The sequence below is a fragment of the Eublepharis macularius genome, chromosome 13, assembly GCF_028583425.1.
Source record: "Eublepharis macularius isolate TG4126 chromosome 13, MPM_Emac_v1.0, whole genome shotgun sequence".
Lineage (NCBI taxonomy): Eukaryota > Metazoa > Chordata > Lepidosauria > Squamata > Eublepharidae > Eublepharis > Eublepharis macularius.
This window is the reverse complement of record NC_072802.1, coordinates 72671796-72695269: the sequence shown is the minus strand read 5'-3', so window position 1 is coordinate 72695269 and position 23474 is coordinate 72671796. Positions and strand designations below refer to the sequence as shown.

The 23474-nt window shown below is 51.9% G+C and overlaps 1 protein-coding gene across 1 annotated transcript in view; it reads right to left on the bottom strand.

Annotated features, from left to right (window-relative positions):
• Positions 1-283: 283 nt before the first annotated feature.
• Positions 284-23474, bottom strand: part of FAM222A (family with sequence similarity 222 member A) — a 99893-nt gene continuing 76702 nt past the window's right edge. The window contains exon 3 of the mRNA XM_054995913.1: positions 284-1587. Within this exon, the coding sequence (XP_054851888.1) occupies positions 335-1587 (1253 nt within the window). The 3' untranslated portion in view covers positions 284-334. The remainder of the gene's footprint in view (positions 1588-23474) is intronic.

Below are 23474 nucleotides of genomic sequence, written 5' to 3'. Positions count from 1 at the left end.
TCACACCCACATCCACACCGAGCGAAGCCTTCTCTCCCTGGATTAGCAGCAAAATTGGATAGCATCTCCCTGTTCACATTCTTAGAAATAAAAACAATTTTCTGAGCTATATAGACAAGCAATTTCCTTTGTCCTGGGGCTTCCAGTAGGCCATAGGGCAGCCGGCAGCTCAACCCACGTTCCAGAATTCCAGTGTCTCTCTGACAATGCTGTCTCCTTTTCCACCCCTTTCCCCCAGCATGGTTGGAGACAGGAACTGGGGGTGGGGGTGGGGGAGCAGGTCTCAGTAGCAGAAGCAATTGCCCTCCAGTTCCAAAGAGTGTGCAGGCAGCTCTTATCTGTAGACGGGCAGGCGGATATGGGCGTGCTGGTGGTCCAAGAGCCGCGGCACCGACACAGTTTCGTAGCCTTTGCCCAGCATCTGCTCTTTGATACACGGGGGGTGGATGTCGTTGATGAGATACTCCAGAGACTGGAGGCTACTGCTGAGGACGGAGGTATTGCAGAGGGTCTTGCTGGGCAAACTGGGAAGCCCGTCTGAGGGGTGCACGCCCAGCTCACGGTGCCCGTTCGCCAGCTCCTGGGGGTTGTAGCAGTCACTGTTGGGCGTGACCAGGATGCTGTTCCAGGGAGGGGCAAAATACTGCCCCATCGAGAAGTTCCCATGCAGGCCCACGCAGTTCAAAGGGGACGAGCTCACCTTGTCGGCAGTGACCGCCACGGGATAGGCACGCAGGACCCCGGCGCACATTTCCGGAGACTTGCTGACGGCCCCCCCACCCCCGCTGCCCGCACTGTACATCCGCAGCTGCTGCTTCTGCTGCCACAGCAAGTAGTCCATGCTATCTGGGTAGAGGCCGGATTTGGAGCCAAGCCCAGTGCCGGGGGTGGAGCCCACCACCAGCTCTGCCCCTTTACGGCAATCAGGCAGCACTGTGCCTGCGTAGGCCACCGCAGCACCCACCGTCGCCATGCTGGTAAAGCCACTGGCGGTGCCATGCTTTGCCGGACTAGGATTAGTCACCACGACTCCCTGGCACCCTGGCTGGGTATTCTGGGCCTGGCATTGCTGATTGATCTGGAATATGATGTTCTGGATGGAGGGCAGGTTGGACTGCGGCAGCGCCAGGCTCCTTCCTGTGTGGGGGATCACCGAAGCAGCCACTGTGATGTTGGGGGGAACCGGAGCCTCCATCTGCTTCTGGCTGCTGTGGTAACTCAGCTGGCCGGTGCAAGAAGGGCCTTGGGCTAAAGTGCTTGACACCGGGTAGGGGGCAATGGCCACGTGGGCAGGGGACATCTTAGTCCGCTTCCCCTCTAAGCTCTTCACGACCCCTTTGCTGGAGGAGGCCTTGACAATGGCCAGAAGGCCCTGGTAGCCACTCGCATGCACAGGGTACGGGCTGTAGCGCGGCCCTGTCGTGTCGTACCCGTTCACCGTCCGGTTAAGGTGCTTGTGCTGTGGAACCCTGATGTTGGTGGGGAAGATCTTGATGGTGAGGGGGTTGTTAGCCACTTTCTGTGCGTAGGCATCCAGTTCAGCTGGGCTGGGATACCGCGGAGAGTGCGCGGGAGCCACGGCTTCACCTACAAGACACAAAGAAAGCAGGGCGTTATGGGGATGCTCTTGTACGGAAAGGGGGTGAACCCAATCTTCCAAAACAAGCTCAACAAATGTACTAGCAGAACTGCTTGAAATCCTGCGCAAGTAATGCAAGAAATGTTATGTAATGCTTGCAATCTGCCACTGGATGTCACCATACAGCTCTCTGTAAAGCCAATCACATTAAGAAATGAAATCCTGCCATCAAGTTACAGCTGATTTATGGCGACCCCTGGTGGGATTTTCATGGCAAGAGACTAACGGAGGTGGTTTGCCATTGCCTGCCTCTGCAATCTTCGTTGGAGGTCTCCCATCCAATTACTAACCAAGGTCGACCCTGATTAGTCTCTGAGATCTGACGAGATCAGGCCCTCCTGGGCACTACAGCGACACCTGTAAGGAGAGTCAGGAGGACCACCCAGGCAACACCTTCATGTGGAATACAGTATCCCATGCGAGCAGCCTCATGACAACAAAAAAAGACCCCACACAGAGTTCCAGAAAGGAAAAGCACGACAATCGTGTAAACCTGTCCTAGTAAGGTGGCTGAATTCCACACAAAGCAGCTTCATGCTGAACGAGACCCTTGCTCCATCGAGGCCCGGCTGGTCTACTCAGCTGGCAGGGGCTCTTCGGGGTCTCGAGCGGGGTCTTTCACATCACCTGCTACCTGATCCTTTGAGTTGGAGATGCTGGGGATTGAACCTGGGGCCTTCTGCATGCCAAGCAGAGACTCTTCCGCTGAGCCACATCCCATTCCATGGTATGCAGGCAGAGCGGAGGGGGAGTCCACAAGCCTTCTGCTAAATTCAGCATGCCCGGGCCGTGAGGCAGATTTGTGGTTCCTTAACTTCAACAGTGTCTCCCGCCTGAACTGAGGAAGTAGTTTATGTCACACGGACACACAGAGTCATCGGGTTGGAAGGAACCTCAGGGTCATCTAGTCCAACCCCCTGCACAATGCAGGAAATTCACAGCTACCTCCCGCCCTCCACAGACCCAGTGACCCCTGCTCCATGTCCAGAAGATGGCAAAGCACCATCACGATCCGTAACCAAATTGGCCTGGGGAAAATTGCTCCCTGACCCAAGTGGCGATCGGCATGACCCTGGGCGTGTAAGAAGGGGCCACGAGAACTGAGCACTGATGTGACCCTTCATGTTTTATTCCACGCCGGAACACTGGGCCGGCCAGCCACCCCAACGCTTGCCTGCTTCCTGGAGGCTTTGTAATCCTTGCTCCCCAAGACACACCACACCAAGAAAGTCTGCTCTGCAGCCCCCTCCTCCTGGCCCAGGGACAGACAGGTGTTCGAAGACAAACACGACTCCACCGGGCACAAGTCCTTGGGTGAATATAAGCTCAATATTTGCCACTTGAGCAGAGTTATATAAAGCCCGCCCTTGATTCCTAGCACCCATTTTGAGCCATAAGTTCCTGTACTTAAAGCTTCACTTAAGCCAAGAACTCACTGAAGGAGCTCACAAACGATTGCAGAGGGACGCAATTGCCTGTATCTGTTTCCTCCTCCGTCCCTTGTTCAGTTTTTCTCCCTCCCTTTTTACCAACTTCAGCTCTTAACATTCCAGGCAGTTTTTGTTCTGTCCCTCTGTAATTTACCATTTCATGTTCTCCTGCATTCTCAGCAAGTTCCATAAAACTTCTGCTGGACTATGGGAGGCCTGAGCCTGCTGCTAGACACGAGATACCCATATTATTGCCTGATGGGGTAAAATAATTTCAGTCCCAGCGGATCAGACCAAGCCTCCTGAAGCCCAGCATTGTTTCCAATATCCGGCTATTTCCAGGAAGAGCCAAAGCAGAGCAAGACAGTCCTAGTTGTTCTGTTCCTTGTCTTTTGCACCTGCTGTTCCAAAGGTACACTGCATCTAAATCTGGAGGTTCTGTTTAGGTACCACAGATGATAGAAAACAGTATATGTATCACATTTACTCTACTCTGATCTGGCTAGACCTCACCTGGAGTATTGTGTTCAGTTTTGGACACCACAATTTAAGAAGGATATAGACAAGCTGGAACGTGTCCAGAGGAGGGCAATGAAGACGGTGAGGGGTCTGGAGACCAAGTCCTGTGAGGAAAGACTGAAGGAGCTCAGCATCTTTAGCCGGGAGAGGAGACGACTGAGAGGTGATGGGATAACCATCTTCAAGTACCTGAAAGGCAGCCATATAGAGGATGGCGCGGAGTTGCTTTCCGCTGCCCCAGAAGGTCGGACCAGAACCAACGGCTTGAAATTAAATCAAAAGAGCTTTTGGCTAAACATTAGGAAGAACTTCCTGACAGTTCAAGCGGTCCCTCAGTGGAACAGGCTTCCTCGGGAGGTGGTGGGCTCTCCTTCTTTGGAGGTTTTTAAGCAAGAGGCTAGATGGCCACCTGACAGCAGTGCTGATGCTGTGAACCTGGGCAGATCGTGAGGGGGAGGGCAGAAGGGGTTGCATCAGGGCTTGGTTCTCGTGGTCCTTTCTCAAACGCCCAGGGTCGATCACCACTTTGGTGTCAGGAAGCAATTTTCCCCAGGCCAGTTTAGCTAAGGATCCTGGCGGTGTTTTGCCATCTTCTGGGCATGTGGTGGGGGGGTAGGATTGCCAGCCTCCAGGTAGTGGCTGGAGCTCTCCCGGAATTACAACTGATCTCCAGGTGACAAAGATCGGTTCCTCTGGAGAAAATGGCTGCTTTGGAGGGTGGACTCTATGGCATTATACCCCACCGAGGCCCCTCCCCTCCCTAAACTTCACCCTCTCCGGGCTCCACTCCCCAAAATCTCCAGGAATTTCCAAACCTCGACCTGGCAAACCTAAGTGGGGGTCACTGAGGGTGTGGGCAGAAGGTATTTGTGAATGTCCTGCATTGTGCAGGGGGGGTTGGACTAGATGACCCTGGAGGTACCTTCCAACCCTGTGATTCGAGCCTCCTCAACCAATTTTCATTCTCTCTCCCCCTGGCCCGCAACAAGCCCCCTGCCTCCATCTGTCTGTAGTCAATCTTGGCAGAATCAGGGTCCCAGAGACCAGACCTGGGCTTCCAAATTCACCTCTGTGAGTGACCCAAAATAAACTCAGTGTGGAGAATGGAAATGTCTCTTTACCCAACGGGGGGAATCTCTCTCGGAGATTGGATTTAAACTACATTATACAAGCAATTTCATGGGTGCTTTACGCCACTATGAGAGATTCACCGGGAAAAAAAAGTGGAGAAAAAATTCCATTTACCAGCTATAAATCAGCACTTCTTATAATGAGCACAAAAATGTCACTTTTATGCAATTTTACAGATGAACAAAACTGGCGAAATTAACTGTGGTAACCTACTGTAGTCAGCAAAAGATGGCAACAGGGAGGGGGGAGGGGAGGGAGAAAAGAAATTATATGTATTTTGCTCCTCTCAAACTCCTTTCCTGAGCAAGTTTCTGCTATTTCTGGTGTGAAAACTCATTTGTCGTTCCCATTATACTTTCATTTGGAGTTTATCTTGAGTATCCAATGAGCCCCCAACTGTGAAAAAGATTAAATCTACAAAATCTATCTAATGGATGGAATAAATTAGATGTTTGAAGACTGCGCCCTCCAAAAGAGAGGCAGAAAAAGAGACGGTGATGCCACCAAGCCATTTCCAAGCAAAACCTTTGGCTTGCTTGGGGGGGGGGGGGGGATGTTGCACAGTCTCCAAGTGGGGACACCACAGTTGGTGGGGGCATGCAAATACTGCAAGAACGCGCCCGGACAGAACAGCACTGGGTCCACATCTCTAGGGTACAAACGGGAACAAAGGCTGAACTTCATTGTGTTTTAAAAACAATCTAGTACCCTCCTGAGATTGGGTAGGAATGGGAGTTCCCAGGGGCTAGGAAGGGGAGCCGAGAATTCACTATGAAGAACCCCCCAACACCCTCCCAGTCTGGCGTGAGATGCTATGAGCGCAGACATGCTCAAGAGCACATCGTGTTCTCAAAACATGCACGGGCCCCATCAGCTGCCATCCAGATTAGAAGGAAAAAGGAGGAATCCAGCGTTCAGTGCCTGACTGGAAGGACCTTTCCACACACAGCTGTGTCAGGCGGGAACAGACCTCTTCCACTTCCTTTGGGAATAAGCGTCGGAAGTCCCGGGCAGAAAAGCCGGGAGCCTTCCTGCCCCACGGCAGAGAACCAAAAGGATACCAAGCAAAGCTCTCCTCCTCTCCCTCCTCTCTCCCAATGGCAACATTAAATCCAGCTCAAAGGACTGGATTTTAATTGTCTTAATAGACTCGTTAATAACAATGTCTATTTAAGACACCTGTAAAAAGCCCATAACATTAGCATAATGGGGAAATGGCCGGTGAACCCATCCACCTTGCTTTTCAAATGACTGCCGGAGAGGCCTTAATGGAAGGCTGCGATTAAGGCCGCTCACGTGACACCCGCCTCTACAAATACACATTTTCCAGGCACAACGTTGTTTGTTCCATAGCTAAGAACGCTGCCCATTTCTGTTCTATCAGTTTGTCATGATGACGAAGATCCAACACGGGCAATGTTCTGAGCAGTCAGAAATCAAACGTGCCGGGACTTGTTTGGATGTGAAACCATCCCCAAGAGCCATCAACACCTTGGATCCTGTTAGCCGTGTTAGTCTGTAGTTGCAAAATAGTGAAGACTCCAGTAGCACCTTTAAGACTAACCCACTTTATTGTGGCATAAGCTTTTGAGAGCCACAGCTCTCTTTGTCAGACGCATTGTCAGCTTTTGAGAACCACAGCTCTCTTTGTCAGGTGCATCATCAGCTTTCGAGAGCCACAGCTCTTTGTCAGGTGCATCTGACGAAGAGAGCTGTGGTTCTCAAAAGCTGACGATGCATCTGACGAAGAGAGCTGTGGCTCTTGAAAGCTTATGCTACAATAAAGCTGGTTAGTCTTAAAGGTGCTACTGGACTCTTTACTATCAATGTCTCGCAGATCTTGGTAGGAACAACAGTGCAAGCCTGTCAACAAAGACACGGCCTTCTTTACACAATCTGCTCCTCAAGTGTCCTCTCCAAGGATCTGCCTTCATGGAAGAGTAGAAGTGGAACCTCCATGCACAGAGGCAGGATACCTCTGAATATCAGACTTCAAAGGCATGATGTCAGCTTCGCCCTCAGGCATACGGCTGGACTGGCCAACAGAGCGCCAACCGAGGTTCTAGTAGCCTTTGCAGGGAATGTGCACCTTGCCTAAGAGGAGAGACGAGTGCAGAAGATGTGCAGAGCAGAAGGAAAGCGATCTGTCCCTCTGCCCTGATCCACAAGCATGCGCTACTGCCCTGAGAGACGCCAGCGAGCCAAGTATAGCTCCAAACACCCAGCTGTCATTTTATCCTTAGCTGTCAATACCTCATCAATAGCGTGCGCCAAAGCTGAACTAAGCCTTCAGCCAACTGCCTGCGAAAGAGTCAGGGCCTTGGAGTCTGCAGAGCCAAGGGGGGCGGGTAGCCTGGCCCCGCCGGCACCCACAGGCCTGCACCATGCCGCCCCCCTTGCGCGCCGTGTCTTTTGGGCTGTAAACTGATTTCTGAACAACCCCTCTCTAAGGTAATTCCTCTAGAAAACAGGGATGCTGGTGTGGGCGCCGTGAACATTGATGGGAGGCGGCAAAGTTTCAGGGGAAAGACTGCAGGGCTAGAGGAAGGGGGAAAGGGCAGGGGGCCACGGGAGGTCCCCAGCCTTCGCCTCTGCCGGCCCCCGCCAAAGCTCCCCTTCCTGCTTGAGGGCGAGGAGCACGGAGGAGCCCCGCCCCAAATCAAAATTCTACGCTCAGCCTGACGGGGTGATTGGCATAAATTATACATTTTCCTTATCTTTATTCTCTTGCATAATTCATACTGGCTTGGCTAGAGACGGCTGTCACTCCTCCGTTCCCCCTTCATCCTCCTCGCCTCCCCGCGCTCCTGTCCTGATCCTTCTCCCGATTCCAGCCTCTTCCCCCCACGCCCCCCGACGCTGGCCACGGCCTCCCAGAACCCGCCCTCACTCTTTTTATTCCTCTGCACATTCGAAAGCTGCCTTTCCAGTGATCGAGGCTGTGTGCATGAATTGCTACGCTCAGGCAAAGAGACCACAAAAGTCTCTCACACCGACGCTATCACAGTACAGTACGAAGACAGCACAGCCCGCCGTGCCAATTTCAACCCAAGGCCAAACAGAACCAGAAGCGCTTTCCATTCCTCCCCACCACACCCACCGCCCGGCAAGCTGGTTCTGCTACCCAAGTGGTTCTCCCCCTTACGCCCCTTCCCTTTACTGGAACAGATGAGAAGTATGTGTGTAGACACACCTGCGAACACACCATGCCTGCTGGCCGTATCCTCCAGGTATGCAGGCCCTATCCTCTGAATGGATATAAAGGGCAATGCTTCATCTTATTTCGAGCCCGAGAGCAAATCGGACCCCAGTTCCACTGGCCCAAGATCGAGCGACTGCAACCACCCAAATAAAAGGTGGGCAAGCTGCGTTCCTATTTGTTTTCAAGGACCGCCCTAGGGAGAGCACCTTGCAGCAGCCAAGCGTGGAAGTTGCTAAAGCACGGCTCGCCGATTTGCCTTAAAGGGCTGCTATGAGGATTACAAAATCAAAATGCCAAGTATTACTACTGTCATCAACGCTGCAAGCTATACAGGACACTGGACTTCTATCCCCTTGAGTACTGGTAACCTGCCCCCCTCCCCTCTCTCTATATATGTGTTTCTGTGCATGGCAATGTGCGCCGCTGGGCAAGGGCACCCAGCACTGAACAAATACCACATGCAGCAACAGGCAGAACACTGCTCTGCCATCTTCACTGCTGGGTCTCAAGAGCAGGCGACGGATTCCTCCCCCTACAGCCGCCCCCCCACTCCCTTTCCCAGGGTCGAGCCGTCACACTCTAGGTCTGCCAAGGGCAACTCCTGGGTGGAACGGATGCCCTGCTGGGCAGCTGCCTGGACCCAAAGGCCAGAGGCTCAGCAGCCCCTCCAAGCAACCCCCCCCCCCCCCGTCGGCAGGCTGAGATGAAGAACGGCACATCTGCATTCCCCTTCATGCTGGCACTGCTGTCCTTGGAGGTGGCAGCATCGCAAATGCTCAATTAACATGACACTAATTAGCCGGTGACACACGCAGAATCCCTAATGAAAGGGCTCCTGCCAAAAGGGAGGGTGGAGAAGATGCCTTTCCAGAGGGAGGGGGACGTTCCCCCATGCAAGAAAAGAAAGCCATGGGCTTGGAAGAAGCCCCTCCAAGCCTTCCCAGTCCGAGGCCAGCAATCCCACGCCAGGAGGCTGCCTTCGCCAGCACCGCCAACCACGACAAGCAGGCTGGAGCAGGGCCTGCAAGTACAAGCCATTCACGCTTCCTGTCCCATCCAGGTCATTCTATCGGATCCCTCGTGGCCAGAGCAGGGTGACCGGCCCGCCTGCCGGCTGGTATGTGCTCTGCACTGGGGTACTCGGTTGCTCCTGGAACTTGTCCCTTTGCCTCTGTCTGGAGCGCACCGTTTGGGGTCCGGAGGGGCTGCAGCGCGTACAGACTAGAGAGGCCCCTCTTTCCTTCCTGCCCTTATGGCTCTCTGAAAGAGGTTATCCGGTGCAGAGTTATGATGCACAATTAAGCGGCCATAAATTGCAATGGGATTTACGCCTGGCAGTGGGCACTCCGCGCTAACAAAAATATTAAAATTTTATTCCCAGGCAATCTGAATTCTGGGCCAAGGACAGCTGAGAGTTCCGTATAAATTTACATAATTGCTCGTAGGGTGCATAATTTATTCCACGGTTCTTACGAGTTTGCATAATTTAGTCTGCTCTTAAGTTACAGGGAGGGAGCTATGCACACAGCCTCCAAGTCCCACCTGCCTGACCGCTGGAAATCCTACTCTTCCTTCCCCTGCAGAACTGCCCACGTCGGTACAAGCAAACCCACCCGCCTACTCTTTAGGAACAACAGGTGATGCCGAGCCCCAGTAGGACTGTTCCTGTGCTGGACTGCGACCTATGAACACCAGGGCAAGCCAAGAGCCCAGTCCAAGAACATACGTGGTATCTACAGAACAATCATGCCTGGATCAAGGCGAAAGACTGACTTTGTCACTGCCACCAGGGTTGGATATGACAAGCTGCAAATTCCATGTGTTGTCACATCTCAGGGTGACGCAGCGAACCCCCGCCAGGAAAATTACAGAGCTACCAATTTCCGAGAGGGTTCCTGGCGAGCTTTTGCACTCCACTGGCAAGCGTCTCTCCCTCCCGGCAGTAATTACTGCTTTCTAACGGGCCGTAATTATTCTCCCCAATCACCCCGTCACGGAAAGGCAGCCTCGCCTTGACATACAGCCAGTTGCCAGCACTGGCCTGGCCTCTCGCTCACCCCTTTCCACTTTAAACTCGGGCTGTCAACGGCAAGACAGCCAAGGCCGTCCTCTAGCCCCAGGGCCAGGTGCGGCTCCCGTTGTACGGCACCATCTGCTCTGGTTAGGGGCTGAAGCTTCAAGGCCACATTCAGACAAAAACTAGACAAGGAGCATTTGTGCCAGAGGGACTTTGAAGAGGCAGCTCTCACCTGGAGCATGGCCTGCTTCACTAGGCCAAGGGCAGAGGAACTCCAGGCCACATGCTGACTGCTTTGAGAATAACAGAACTAAAAGAATGGATTTATAGGCGGCTTATACAAAGTGCTTGAAGTGACTTCCATAAACGAAAAATGCAAAGTGGGATGCAAAAACAAACAGCCAGAGCCTAGCAGCCTTAACCCAACTCACAAGACTGTCATGTGGATTAAAAGGGGAAGAGCCCATGACCACCATCCTAGTGTGTCAGTAGGCAGGACACGTGTGACTCGAACGCAACGTTTGCAAGTGACGGAGAAGAGGATGGTTCTTTTTCAGGTCAATCCCATTTTTCATCTCGCTTTCAAGCCATGCAGTTTTTAAAAGGCAAGGAATGGCTTCTATTTTTCGCACATGTGTGTTATGTGGTGTCAAGTCACCTCTGACCTATGGCAACCCTATAAAGGAAAGACCTCCCAAACATCCTATCATTAACAGACTTGCTCAGATCCTGCAAACTGGAGGACGTGGCTTCTTTTATTGAGTCCAGCCATCTCGTTTTGGGTCTTCCTCCTTTCCTACTGCCTTCCACTTTTCCTAGCATCATTGAGTTTTCCAGACAGTCTTGTCTTCTCATGATGCGACCAAAGTACGATAGCCTCAGTTTTGTCATTTTAGCTTCTAAGGACAATTCCGGCTTGATTTGATCTAGGGCCCACTTATTTTCACACACACTGTGAGGTTAAACTCTGCACCCCAAAACACCAGTCTCTGCAGGGGCGGTCCAAACTTCGGTGAGGGTGGGGGAGAACAAAGAGAGACTCCTCACACAGCAGATGTCTTCACTCAGGCAGGCAGCAATTTTTTCCTGGCTGTAAAAGAAATTGCTACCTGTCGGTATGATTGTAACTGCTGCATGGAGAGTTTGCTGATTGTAACACAACAGTGAATAGAGCGACATGGGGAAGTGGCATAAGCAGGCAGTGGCAGCACCTTGGATCCTTCAGTGTCTCCTGTGCTTCGCTGCAGCCGATCTCACCAGCCGACCGAGATGGACACGGCAACATTCCAGGCCAGAGTAGCCCTGCCGGACCAGGCGGGGGCCGATGGTCAGATGCTCAGCGTGCTGCGAACGGAAGTTGCCAGGTTCCTAGGAATATATGATCCTTTGGCTTTTAAGCATATCTGCCATTCAACGTTGTTGTTGTTTTAATGCCACTATCATGTCCCAGTTTGTTGACTTCTAGATATTTACTCTTGTTTTTTGATGCGTTGTTAGCCAAGCTGGAAATCTGAGAATTGGGAGTGTGGGACAAACTACTTAGACAGACAGACAGTTCACAGCTGGGACATCAAAAGCAACTGTGGCTTGTCCCTCAACACCTGGTATTGTAAGATAGACTGCCTCTGAACATGGAGGCTCCTTTTAGCCACTGGTAAATCTCTCTCTTCCATGAATTTCTCTGTTCCTCTTTTAAAGCCATCTAGCCAGTGATCATAAACACACTCCACGGCAGGAAGTTCCACAGATTAATTATGCTGTGAATTGTGTCCTTTGATCTGTCTGGAATTTGCTGATTAATATCACTGGGTGACCCCACAAGTCCTAGTATTAGGAGACAGGATAGAAAACCTCTCTGCACGCCAACCATCATTTTTCAAAATCTCCCTTGTGCATTTCGTTCAGCTCCAGGGGCATCCCAAATGTTTTCAATAGTGGGCCACATGATCTATGAGGCTCTGTGTTGCGCACCCATCCCCAATCTCAGCCACTCAATAATTCTGCTGTGGCAACATTGCCACTGAACATCAATCACGAGAGTCCACACTTCACATACAAGCACTGCACATGACGCAAACCTGAGTTAACTGGTGGTTAGGTGGCTTTATTCACACCTATTTTCCTTTTGTCAATAATTCTTCATAATTTCCCAGTTTCATGATGAAATTGTGGTGGAATGCCAAAATCAGACCTTGCCAGGTGGGCGCTCGTGTGCCATGCGCCCCAGTTCCCAGTGCCTCTGTCAGCCTCCGGTTAAGAAGCAGGATTTATCTTTTCTCCCATCATTCTCTGTTACAGCCCTAAATCTACTACCGAGCCAATCTGTTGGCCAATTTGTGAGAATAAAAAAAGTCGCTTCACTGCAGGTATAATCTCATAAACCTCTGCAGCCCCCCCCCAGTTGCTTCCTCCCTCCCTCCCTCCCCCCGGTCAGCATTTGCTCCAAGCAAGAACTGAGAATCATATAAAAAGCCATCAGATTATTACTGTGGGCAATGCATTTTTCCATTTACAGTAATAAAATACTGCAGAAACAAAACAATTTAAAATTCCAATAAAATTCAAAGCAAATCTTGAGCAGCTGAGCTGATTCAATTATTTAGCTGTTATTGAAAGCAAAGCTGGAGAAATAGAACAGGCCGTGGGCTGGGGAGAGAAAGGAGGGGAGAAATTCCAGTTCCTTCGAGGGGTCTCTTTCTCACCCTCTCGCCTGGTAAAAATTTGGCGGCCGTTGGGGTGTCAGGCGAGCAGCAGTTATCGATTGGCGTTGCCTGTCAACATAAGGCAATGTCTGCTTTTACTATGAGAAAAGGCAAAAGTGTTTGGAGATTTTATCGGGGAAGGTGAGCATCCAACATGCAACTTCTCTGAGATTTTTAGCAATTTTTTTTAGCTGTTCCAAGTTTAATTCCGCCCTGAACAGCTTCACAAGACATGAGATGAACCCAGAGACGCAGATCATGAGTCCTGTTTATACATTTTTAGAAGGTTGCTGGCAGAAAGTGCCAACAAGCCAATCTTACATGGAAGCCACCAACGCCAGCCTTGGCACAAAGCGCTGCCACTGGGCACCTGAGCAAAGGTGGAGAAAGCCTCACCTGCACTTCGGCCTGGCTGGACTCTTGCATTTGGCAGCACTAGAATCCTAGGGGTGAAAGGTACCTCCAGAGTCATCTAGTCCAACCCCCTGCCCAATGCAGGAACTTCACAACTACCTACCTCCCCCCCCCACACACACACACAGTGACCCCTGCTCCATGCCCAGAAGATGGCAAAACACCTCCAGGATCCCTAGTCAAACTGGCCTGGGGAAAATTGCTACCTGACCCCAAGGTGGTGATCAGCCTTACCCTGAGCATGCAAGAAAGGCCACGAGAACCAAGCACTGATGTAACCCCTTCTGCCCTCCCCCTCACGATCTGCCCAGGTTCACAGAATCAGCCTTGCTGGCAGAGGGCCATCTAGCCTCTGCTTAAAAACCTCCAAAGAAGGAGAGCCCACCACCTCCCGAGGAGGCCTGTTCCACTGAGGGACCGCTCAAACTGTTCGGAAGTTCTTCCTAATGTTTAGCCAAAAGCTCTTTTGATTTAATTTCAAGCTGTTGGTTCTGGTCCAACCTTCTGGGACAGCAGAAAACAACTCTGTCTCATCCTCCATATGACAGCCCTTCAAGTACTTGAAGATGGTTATCGTATCACCTCTCAGTCGTCTCCTCTCCAGGCTAAACATTCCGAGCTCCTTCAACCTTTCCTCACAGGACTTTGTCTCCTGACCCCTCACCATCTTTGTTGCCCTCCTCTGGACACGTTCCAGCTTGTCTATAAACTGCAGCCACATCCTACTCCTCTCTGTTAACACCGGACTCTTGGCACGTGCATACTAGATGCTGCTGACTTGATGCCCTACCTATGTGCTGCTCGGAGGCTCCTGGCTGGTACAGCTGATGCTAAATGCTGAGGGGCAGCTTATGGAGTCCCAACACAAACCCAGTCCTCACAGTAAGGCAGAAGCTGCTATGAGCCAAAGGTTTCTCACAAACACACTTGCTTGGGTCTTACCCCACTGCTCAGCAAAAGCCTTCTTCCAGGCTAAGGAGCCTCTCTCTGCTCTCCTGCTTCAGTGAGTTTATGTTGGCAGGAGGTCCTTAGACTTCAAATACTGCTGAGTTTGTTGTAGCATCCAAGCACCAGAGAAGAGGCCCCACCTCCCCCCAGGTACTTTGTGCCTGCTTGTAAATTTTCAAGGGCATCTGGCTAGGAAGTGCAGGGCAGGATGAATCCTTGCTCCGATCCAGCAAAACTCTTTTTATTTCTTATAAATATAGAAGCTATATGGTATGAAATAATACCCCCCCCCATTTCATCTTCCGATGCTTGCATTCCTTTTATTCACTTTTGATTATTTAAAATACTTATACCACATCTCCCCATTCAGAACACTCAAGTCAGCTCAGGCTCGAATTCACGTTCCGAGCGCCACGTCAACCATCAACAGACACATCAAGGCAGACCCAGAAGTATTCCCAGCTTTCTCCAAACATTTCTGGCAACTTCAAAAAGGCACACCCGCCCCTCCAACAGTGTTTTGGCAACTCCTGCGAAAGGCATCTACATAGGCAGAAAACACTCTCTGAACGGACTACGGTCTGGCCTTGTGCGTCGTCATTTTGTTCGCTCTGTGATCCCAGACGGGCTGACGTTACCCACACGAGCAACGCAAGAAGAAGAATGGTGGCCCAATCAGGATGGGCCAGGCACCAACCATGACAGTTACGGGAAGCAAATGCGCCCAAACCAACCTCTGTCCCCCCTGCTCCCTGGCAGCCAATTTTGATCCAGAAATCAAAATGGAATAAAGATCGCCAGCAAAAGCTCTGGCAGGTTATCTTGACTCCACATGCAGAATGTGGGCAACTTACTTCATCGGCCATCTGATCACAGGCAACCTTTCGCAGGGCTGCCAACGATCAGGAAAAAAAGTCCTGCCAGTTTAACAGAGCTTAATGGGATGTTGTTGACCTGGTGATGAAAAACTTCAACTGCTCATTTCTGGGCATTAAACCTCTGCTAAAGACGCAAGACCCCCCCCATCCCCCGTCCCTCCCCAGTTGTTGGCAACCCTACCTTTTGGCCTCACTGAGAAGCTGCAACGTCCCCCTCCAGCTCAGCAATGGTCCACCCACCACACAGTTCTGACGAAGTGCAGCAAACCTTCCATGACCTCACAGCAGCCAGGGCTAATCGAGGCAGCTCCTGGGCGTCCGACAGATACAGCCCGTGGTATATATCAGATTAAAAAGCACAGGGGGTGGGGGATCCCATGGCGGGCTCAACAGAAACATCTTTATTGACAAGAAAGCGGCAAACAAAAATCCTTAATTGGGTAGCTGCATTGGCCTGCATGTGGCGGCAGCCAGCCAGCCCAGACTCACAACAGTTACCAATTAAAGCAGACTGAGCCGCAAATCCAGTTCCGGTTCTATTGAGATGCACAATAGGCTTTGCCAAAGCCCAGCTGCCAGGCCTTCTAATTAACCCCGATTTTTAACAGTACACTTTTAAAAATGTGCCAAGAAGCAGTTACAGAGTGGAGAACAAGGCAGGGTTAATCAGCAGCGAAGCCCCTTCAGACACAGGGGCCCCCAGGGAAGGCGGAGCAGGAAGAACCGACAGGCCCAGCCCCCCCCCCGAAATAACAGAACTGTCCAAACTGCTCAGCCATCTGTCTGTCTGTCTGTCTGTCTGTCAATTTGCTCCCGAGGAGCTCAGTGTCGGGAAAGGACCGTGGCGCGCCTGGATTCTGACGCTCGAGGCCCCGCTTGGTAGGAAATGCTGCAGAATCAAGGCGCATTTGTAAAAGTGAAGGGGGCAGCCGCCGCCAGGCCACCGCAGGGAGTCTTGATGCTGGCGCCACTGCCCCTGCCGAATAAACAGACCTTGCGAGGGATCCCTCTTGAGCAGAACTGAACTCTCAACCTGAGCAAATGGCACAAGGACGCCGTTTGGCAGCTGCCGCTCCCCAGCACAAACTCAGACCTCTTACAGAGAACACCTGAGCGGCTGTCAAAAGCCCGAGGAGCGCAACCATGCCCAAGCACTGCAATTATTACTGCTACATTACATGGAAGAGTGACGTTATCATCACCAGCGAGGGCTTGGAAAAAGAGCAGTTCTTCTGTGACTGGCCTGTTGCCAAGATATTGCCAAGTAACTTCTAGAATGTCATCTTTATACGAAAGAATTTGCTGCCTCGGTTTCTTCAGGCTTATGATGATAGTGCGGCGTTTGCACCATGCTGAGCAGAAGCGGCAGTGCTGTGTTTGGGTAACAAGGACCGACTGGAAGGGACAGCGCTTAAGGAAAACAGGAAAGTACGCTGGGACTCATCCTTGAACCAGCGGCCACATTAAGAGAGGAGGTAACCTTGCTACACTCCGAGCTGGAAGTAAGCTAGACTTTATTTCAGGATGCCCTGGCATAAACCATATGCAGCTCAGCTGAGCAGTTGCAAGCCCCCCACCCCTGAGTTTCCACCCCTGCTACTAACGGTAAACAAGCAGCACCCCGTCCGTAGTCCTGCTGTGACTACGGGATCCATAGCCCCAGGCAGCTGTCTCCTCCAAAGGGGAGCGATCCAGGGTGAAATGGCTGCCTGATGCAGAACACCCGGGGCCCACCACCCGCTCAGCCTGCCAGAAGGCGCTCCCACCCCAAGCCGCTGCAGATAACGTCAACGTTCTTCTTCTGATAAGACAAGACAGATCTGATTTTCATATATATGAAGAAAGGAAATGGTCGGCAACAAATTGAAAATATAATCTCTGCTCTTAATCTTTAGGCTGCTGCTACGGAGGCAAAGCCCCAGAAGCCCCAAACCTCCCTCCCCCTCCCCCCGGGCTCCTGTGCTTGCAAATGGAAACAGCTTTTGGTCACCAAGGAGAAAGAAGAGCCCCAAAGGGCACGAGAGCACGCCTCTGGTTTTCCAGGAGCGCCGCTTGAGAGGTAAGAGTGGGGAACTGGAGGCCACCTCCATCGCTGCTTCCTGCGCATGTCTGAACTCAAAAGCAGAGCCAGGCATGCTGCCACGTCAGGAGACCCGGTGGGCCAGTGCTGCGGGGTCCGGGGCAAGGCCGACTGCTGTGAGGCCCTAATGCTCCTGCCCCATTTTCGCCCGGCCTAGAAATAATGCAATAAACCAACAAAGGTTTGAGACCCATGTTTGGCTTTTGTTAAATCTCAGCGTGTGAGAGGCTGCCTTAACAGAGAAAGGATTTTAATTTGGGGAAGTCAGCGAGTGCCTGCTTGTGTGGGCAGGTGGGGGTGCTACAAAAATGGTGCAAGGTAAAGGGACACTCAAGCAGCAGGAGCGAGAACAATTCCATTGCACCCACAACAAGGACTGAGGACAAACCGCACGGCTCACTTCTCTCCCTTCCCTCCCACTCCAGGAGCGATTTAATATCCTACCAGCACCGATTGCCTGGTGACTATCTCCCTGATCTACAGCCTGAACGAAAGGCAACACAGCTGATATGAGAAGAGCCGCCAGCCAGCTGCCAGCGTTGCTATGGTCTCTAGAGCCAGAGGTGGGGTGCGTGTGGAAAAAGCCAGCGCCAGACCCGCCGGCTGACAAGGACGGCAGACCATTTCTATTTCCTCTGGGCTCGTGCGACACGCCTCCATCCCATGCTTTCTGCCCCACATCTCTGTCCTTTGCAATGGGGTGTCTGAAGCCTTTGAAGCAGGGGCCGACTAGGAAAGTTTCAGAAGGGAAAAGCCCCCCTCACTCCGCTGAACCCAGATTCTTTCTAGGTCCAGAGGAGTTAGCCGTGTTAGTCTGCAGTAGCAAAATAGAAGAGAGTCCAGTAGCACCTTTAAGACTAACCAACTTTACTGTAGCGTAAGCTTTTGAGAACCACAGCTCTCTTCTTCAGATGCATGACTTTTTCTGTATCCAAGTTGCACGCAGTTCTTGGTACGTAACAGAACAGAGGCTCAGCGGGAAGGGACCAAAGAGCAGATGATTCGAATAAGCAAGCCAAGCCACACGGAGCAGATCAAAGGCTAGAAAGGCCGTCCCCTGCTATTTGCCCTGTTAGGAGCAAATAAGAAGGGGGGGGGCACACCAAGGCAAAAATGAAGGGAAAAAAGCAAATGGTGCAAAGGGAAGAATCTTTAATAATAGTATAATCCCTACATATTTCGCGTGCAGCTTCGTCAGGGGGATCTTCTCAACTCATGCCCCGCGTAGGAGTTATACTATTATTAAAGATTCTTCCCTTTGCACCCTGTCAGGAGCAACAAACTGCCAAGGACAGCATCAAAACAGAGCCTTCTATTCATCTTGGTGGGGCTCCGTCAGTTCCCAACTATGAAATTGCAGCCTTGCCAAAATCCATCCCCTCTGGGCAGCACTGAGACACAACGACCCTGTAAGCAAGATCAGGCTGCAAGAGGCAGAGACTGGCTGGCCATCCGAAGGACTTCAAGGCCAGGCAGGGAGTGGAACCCGCTCTCCCTGGTGCCGTGCTGCTGGTGCCTCTGGAATGCCTCCTGGTGGCAAGGTCTCGGCTGCAGGCGCAGCTTCTGAGTCTCTTCCAGGGCTGCCGTTGCCCTGGGGCCCCGATCCATCTCAGACCGCGTTCCTGTTTTCCTAGACTTCACCCGATTCCCTCTCTGAGAAGCCTGAGACTGGCTCCAGGGGGCCATGACTGCTGTGCCTGGACAAGACTGCCAGCCCAAGCCCCACTTCAGTTCCTGCCCACCCCAAGAGTGATCTAGCCTACCAGTCCCGGTGCCGGCCTTGCCCTTTAAAGCCCTCCGCGGCTTGGGCGTTTGCTTGGCTTTAATGGTTTTTAAGGCATGCTTGCATTACGCATGCTTTCCATCTGTTAGCCACCTTGGTGGGCTGATGAAGGCAGAAAAGTGGGGTACAAATTCTATAAAGAAACAACAAGGATGACTCTGTAGGCTGCACAGCCCACCGGCGAGCGCCAAGCCACGTCTACTCTTGAGAAAAGCTCTTCGGGCAATGAAAATCCACCCCGGGCGCACGTCACTGCTTTTTTCTTCTTGCTACTGCATCTGGGAATCAAGATGGAACGAGGGAGAATGAGGGGTAGATCACTGAAACAGGAATCGCTAACCTGGGTGAACATTATTCAGCTCCGTGAGGGAGTGCAACAGATGCCAGCCTGTTCCCCCTGCCCTGTGCATTCATCTCGGGTGCACCATTCCAGAAAGTTTAAAAGACCGGGGGGAGAAAGAGACTACAGAAGAACAAAATGTTTTTTATGATGCTGAGAACACTTCTTTGATCAATAAACATCACAAATATTCAATGTGATATTGCCAATTTCAATAACTCTGTCCAGAATTTCTGCTGAATCTACTCAGCACAGGGCAAGCTATTCCCTGCAGTCTAAGTGTCACTGTAGACAGTGCAACACACACACACACACACACACACACCATCATGCATTTGTCTCCTCATGAGGAGCCTATGTGGGGCACAAGACCCGTTACGCCTGACACTATGCAGAGTCAGTGAAAAAGCACAGGTTGTTGGGAGGAGCAGGGCCGCAAAGCCACGGGGCGTGTTCTTAGAACAAACTCCACGGAAGCCAGCAGGAGGCCTGGTCACGTCAAGACCGGAGATTATTTGCTCTAAGGAGAGGAATGCTTTGGCATTTTGAAATGTGGGAGAGGGTTACCCCGCCGCCGCCCCCCCCCGCCCCAGGGCTCAGAAATCTAGTGGAGCAGGAAAGAGGGAGAGGCGGAGTCCTGGACAGGCTGGTTTGCCTCGAGTCCAAACCCTGTCCCCAGAGCAAGACACGAACATTTGCATCTGCTTATGTCACAACATCCCCGGAAACCTGCATTTCAGCGGAACAGCAAACCCAACACAATTTCTGCACCCACAACGTCTCAGAGGCAGGCGCCCTCTGTGGATCTATGCAAACAGGCGGCCAGCATGCCAGAAGACACCACTGCATGGCGCACCAGCTACCCCTGTCAAAACTCGTTAGGTCTTTCCTTGCAGAGAAGAACGTGCCCAGCGCAGTGGCGAGGAGGGAGAATTTCTGTGAATCGCAATGTGCCGGTGTGTGTGTGTGTGTGACAACTTCACAGGGCCACCTGAGCTGCAAAACGAACAGCACAGGGCACAAAGGAAAGGAGCCACCCCGCTCCATGGGACGGCTCTGCCCCGCACTCAGAGAAAGAAGAAGGAAAGGGAAGCAACTAGATGTACCCATCTTCTGTGCTGCCATCAGGAGAAGGGAAGGACATGTGGCCAGCAGGGGTGTGGGCTCAGGCCACAGGGTCGAGGGAGAACAGAAAAATGCCAAAGGAGGAACAAGTAGGGAAGGAAAAGGCCCAGCTGGCCAAGACAGGAAAGCCCACGGGCCCTCCGCAGAAAGGCGCCCGTGAACCCTCGCAGAAGTTGGACACTTCAACTGAAGGAGGTACAGGGAGCAGAGGCCTCAGACTGCCACGGGCTCCTGCGCTGGATTTGACCTCGAGACCCAGAAAGGTCTGCAAGAGCCGTGGAAAACAGCACTCCCTGGAGGAGACTTCCAAGGACTCTCTGAGTGCCCCTCGAGGCCCGTCCTCCCCCCCCCCCCCAGCCCAGGATGCAAAGTGGAGCCAGCGATTGCTCCGCAGTTTTCTCCTCCTCCTCCTCCTGAAACTAACAGTATTATTTCAGAATCCGTACTCTGCTGTAAAGACAGGCAAACCCACAGCCAGCCTTTCGGGGGTGGGGGGAAAGTGAAGTCCCACCACGGCATAAAAATAAGATTCCAATCTGTGAAGGTGACGCACGCACGCACGCGGTTCCCCTTCTGTACTGCAACAAGCCACTGGAAGAGGCAGAATCGCTCCCTGTTTCTCTCCACTGTCTCTCTTGCAAGTTCCTCGGGGCAGGAGGCCGTTTCGTTTACAAGATGCCACACAGACGCCATCATGACTACTAAGCATCTGAAACAATCAATCTGTATTCCCCCTCAACAGTCCTGCAAGGTGGGCCATACTGAAGAAGCTGTTTAGCGGAAGAATTAAGGCTGAACCCCCCTGGGACAAGGACAGGTAGCAGGGGCAGGGCATGGACCACCCCAGAGATGTCCAACACACCTCAGGCAGCCCCACCAGGCTGGCTGTGCAAGAGGACCTGGAACTCTGTATATCGGAGGGCAGGAGAGGCTGAAATCCTTTCAGGAACATTCATGCGTGGCCTTTTCAGCTGGAGCAAAGCCACTTGGGGGGTGGGGAGAAGTGGAGAGGAGAGGGGTAGGCAGCTGTCAGAACGCCGGGAGAGGCTGCGCGGAGGACAGCGCGTAAATGAAACCGAAGGGCCCTGCGGCTCGCCCGAGGCTATTCCTGCCCTCTCTGTTCTGTCATTTAAGCAACATCCTCCTTGAATGATTGCAAATTAATATTTGATTCAGTGAAAGGAAGGAAGAAGGCGCTTTCCTTTCGCCAGTGGCTCGCTCTGGTCAAGCGCAGCTGCAGTGGGTCTGAAAAGTGGCTCCGCTTCCCAGCACAGGCATCAGTGGGGGCGGGGGGGGATTGCCTGAAACAGGGCTTGGGAAGCTCTGCTTTAAGGCTCCTTTTCGTCCTGAAGAGAAAGAAAGGAGCCCCAAGCACGAGGCTGGCTCCTATGTTTGCAAACCTGCAGCAGAGGGGGACGCACACACACAATCGCCACATAAGGAGATCTCTGAACGGAAGGGGTCTGGGTTCCCAAGAATGCAAACTGCTGCATCCCTTTCGGATTGATGGGCCTGCAAGAAAACCCCTGGCTTTGCACCACTGGCAGCCGCCTGCAGGTCTGGGGCGAGTCCCAGAGCAACGCTGGATCAGGGCTCGTGTGGTGTAGCCATGAGCCAACAGTCCCCAGGGCAAGTTTTTCCTCTGCTAGGAATGCACTGGGTGGCCTTTACCAAGCCACCTGTCCTCCCATCTTCCGCTGAGGGATAAGAATACTGGCCTCCTTTACAGAATTGCTCCAAGGATTAGAGAAGACGAACAAAGTGCTTTAAGCACTCCTAGAAAGTTCTATGTAAACACAAAGTGCTTGGAAGTGCTGCACGGTTGGATGAGAGGATTTGATGCAGGCTGCCCGAAAGATCTGTGACCCAAACTTTTGTTCTCTTGCAAATTTTAATTTAGGCTGCTTGTTTAATTTGAAACAGCCCAGTCTATCTAGGCTAAAGTCACCATATGGCAGGCTTCTTGAAAAAGCTTCCTACTTCCCAAGTTACAAATATCTATCCCTTTTGCTTGGGTGCCAGAGGTATGGGGAGTTCATCTTTGTATGTGAGCAAGCTAGACACCATTCCCCCTGCAAACCAGACACACAAACCGCTTAAAAGAGGAAGTGCCGTATGCAGCCTTAGAAATGCCATCTCCTGCTAAAAAGTATGCCGACCGCCAGCAAAGTTAACATTGTAAATGACAAGACCCTCATCCCAAATATTGGACAAGGAACGAACTGCTAAACCCTACCTCTGCAACCAGTATTAACCAATTATAGCCTTTTGATCCCATTGCAACATAAAACGTTTGATCAAAGTCTTTGTCTGGGTAAGCCTGTAAGTTGTATTTTGGGCTCCATTTGGGGTTGTGTCTTTCCTTGGAAAGTCCCTCAGATGAGACCAAATAAATGTTGTTTGTTGATTGATGGGACTAGAGTGTTTCTTCGGAAGCCATGACAGGAAAGAGCAGATTTGCAAAACCGAAGAGGTGGCTCAGAGGGATTCACACAGGCGTGACTGCGCCGTATCCTTCCCCATGTGCTCCCAGCCCCTCTGCCTCCCATTACTTCAGCCTTTTCCAGTGCTGAGCTCCGGACTCAGAAGCCCTCCTGGAGTCAGAAGAACCGGATTCCTCAAGCCCAAGTGGAGCGGAGCCTACTGGGGGGGGGGGGGGAGAAAACCCTGGAAGCTCCAGCCAACACTTGAATGGGGAGAACCCGGCATCCGCGAACAGGCCTGGAAGTCCCTGGCACAGCACCAGTGCGGCCCTTGCTCACCTTCAGACGGCTCCCTGCTGGTTCAGCAAACGAGTCCTTCGACACCCCCCCCCCATCACTGCTAGATTCCCGCCCTGGGAGCAGCACGATGTAGCACGGTTACCATCATCTGTGCGTGCAGTTTATGGCGGGGGCTCCAGACAACTGGGCCATCATCAGCCCACCGTCTCCCCATTTTTCCTCCTTACAGCCCTGCTTTTCCTAGGAGCTGGTCTGTTGCGGGCTTTTGCATTCGTGCAGTACAGAAATGTAATTGCTACTATTTGGCCGTGTCCTCAAGTAGACCTGCATTTGGTGGCAGGACAGGAAGTGCAACTTCCATACTGCTTTTTTATATTAAAAAATGGTACTTATTACATCCTTATGAACGGCGCTGTTTCTATTTCAACCATTAAGTGTTTTCCCAGGAGTTATGACGTAACTAAGAGCGCCAATCAGCTGATAAATAAATGCTGAAAAAAAATATGAAAAATACCTCTGCCAACAGGAGAGGCAAGATGCTAA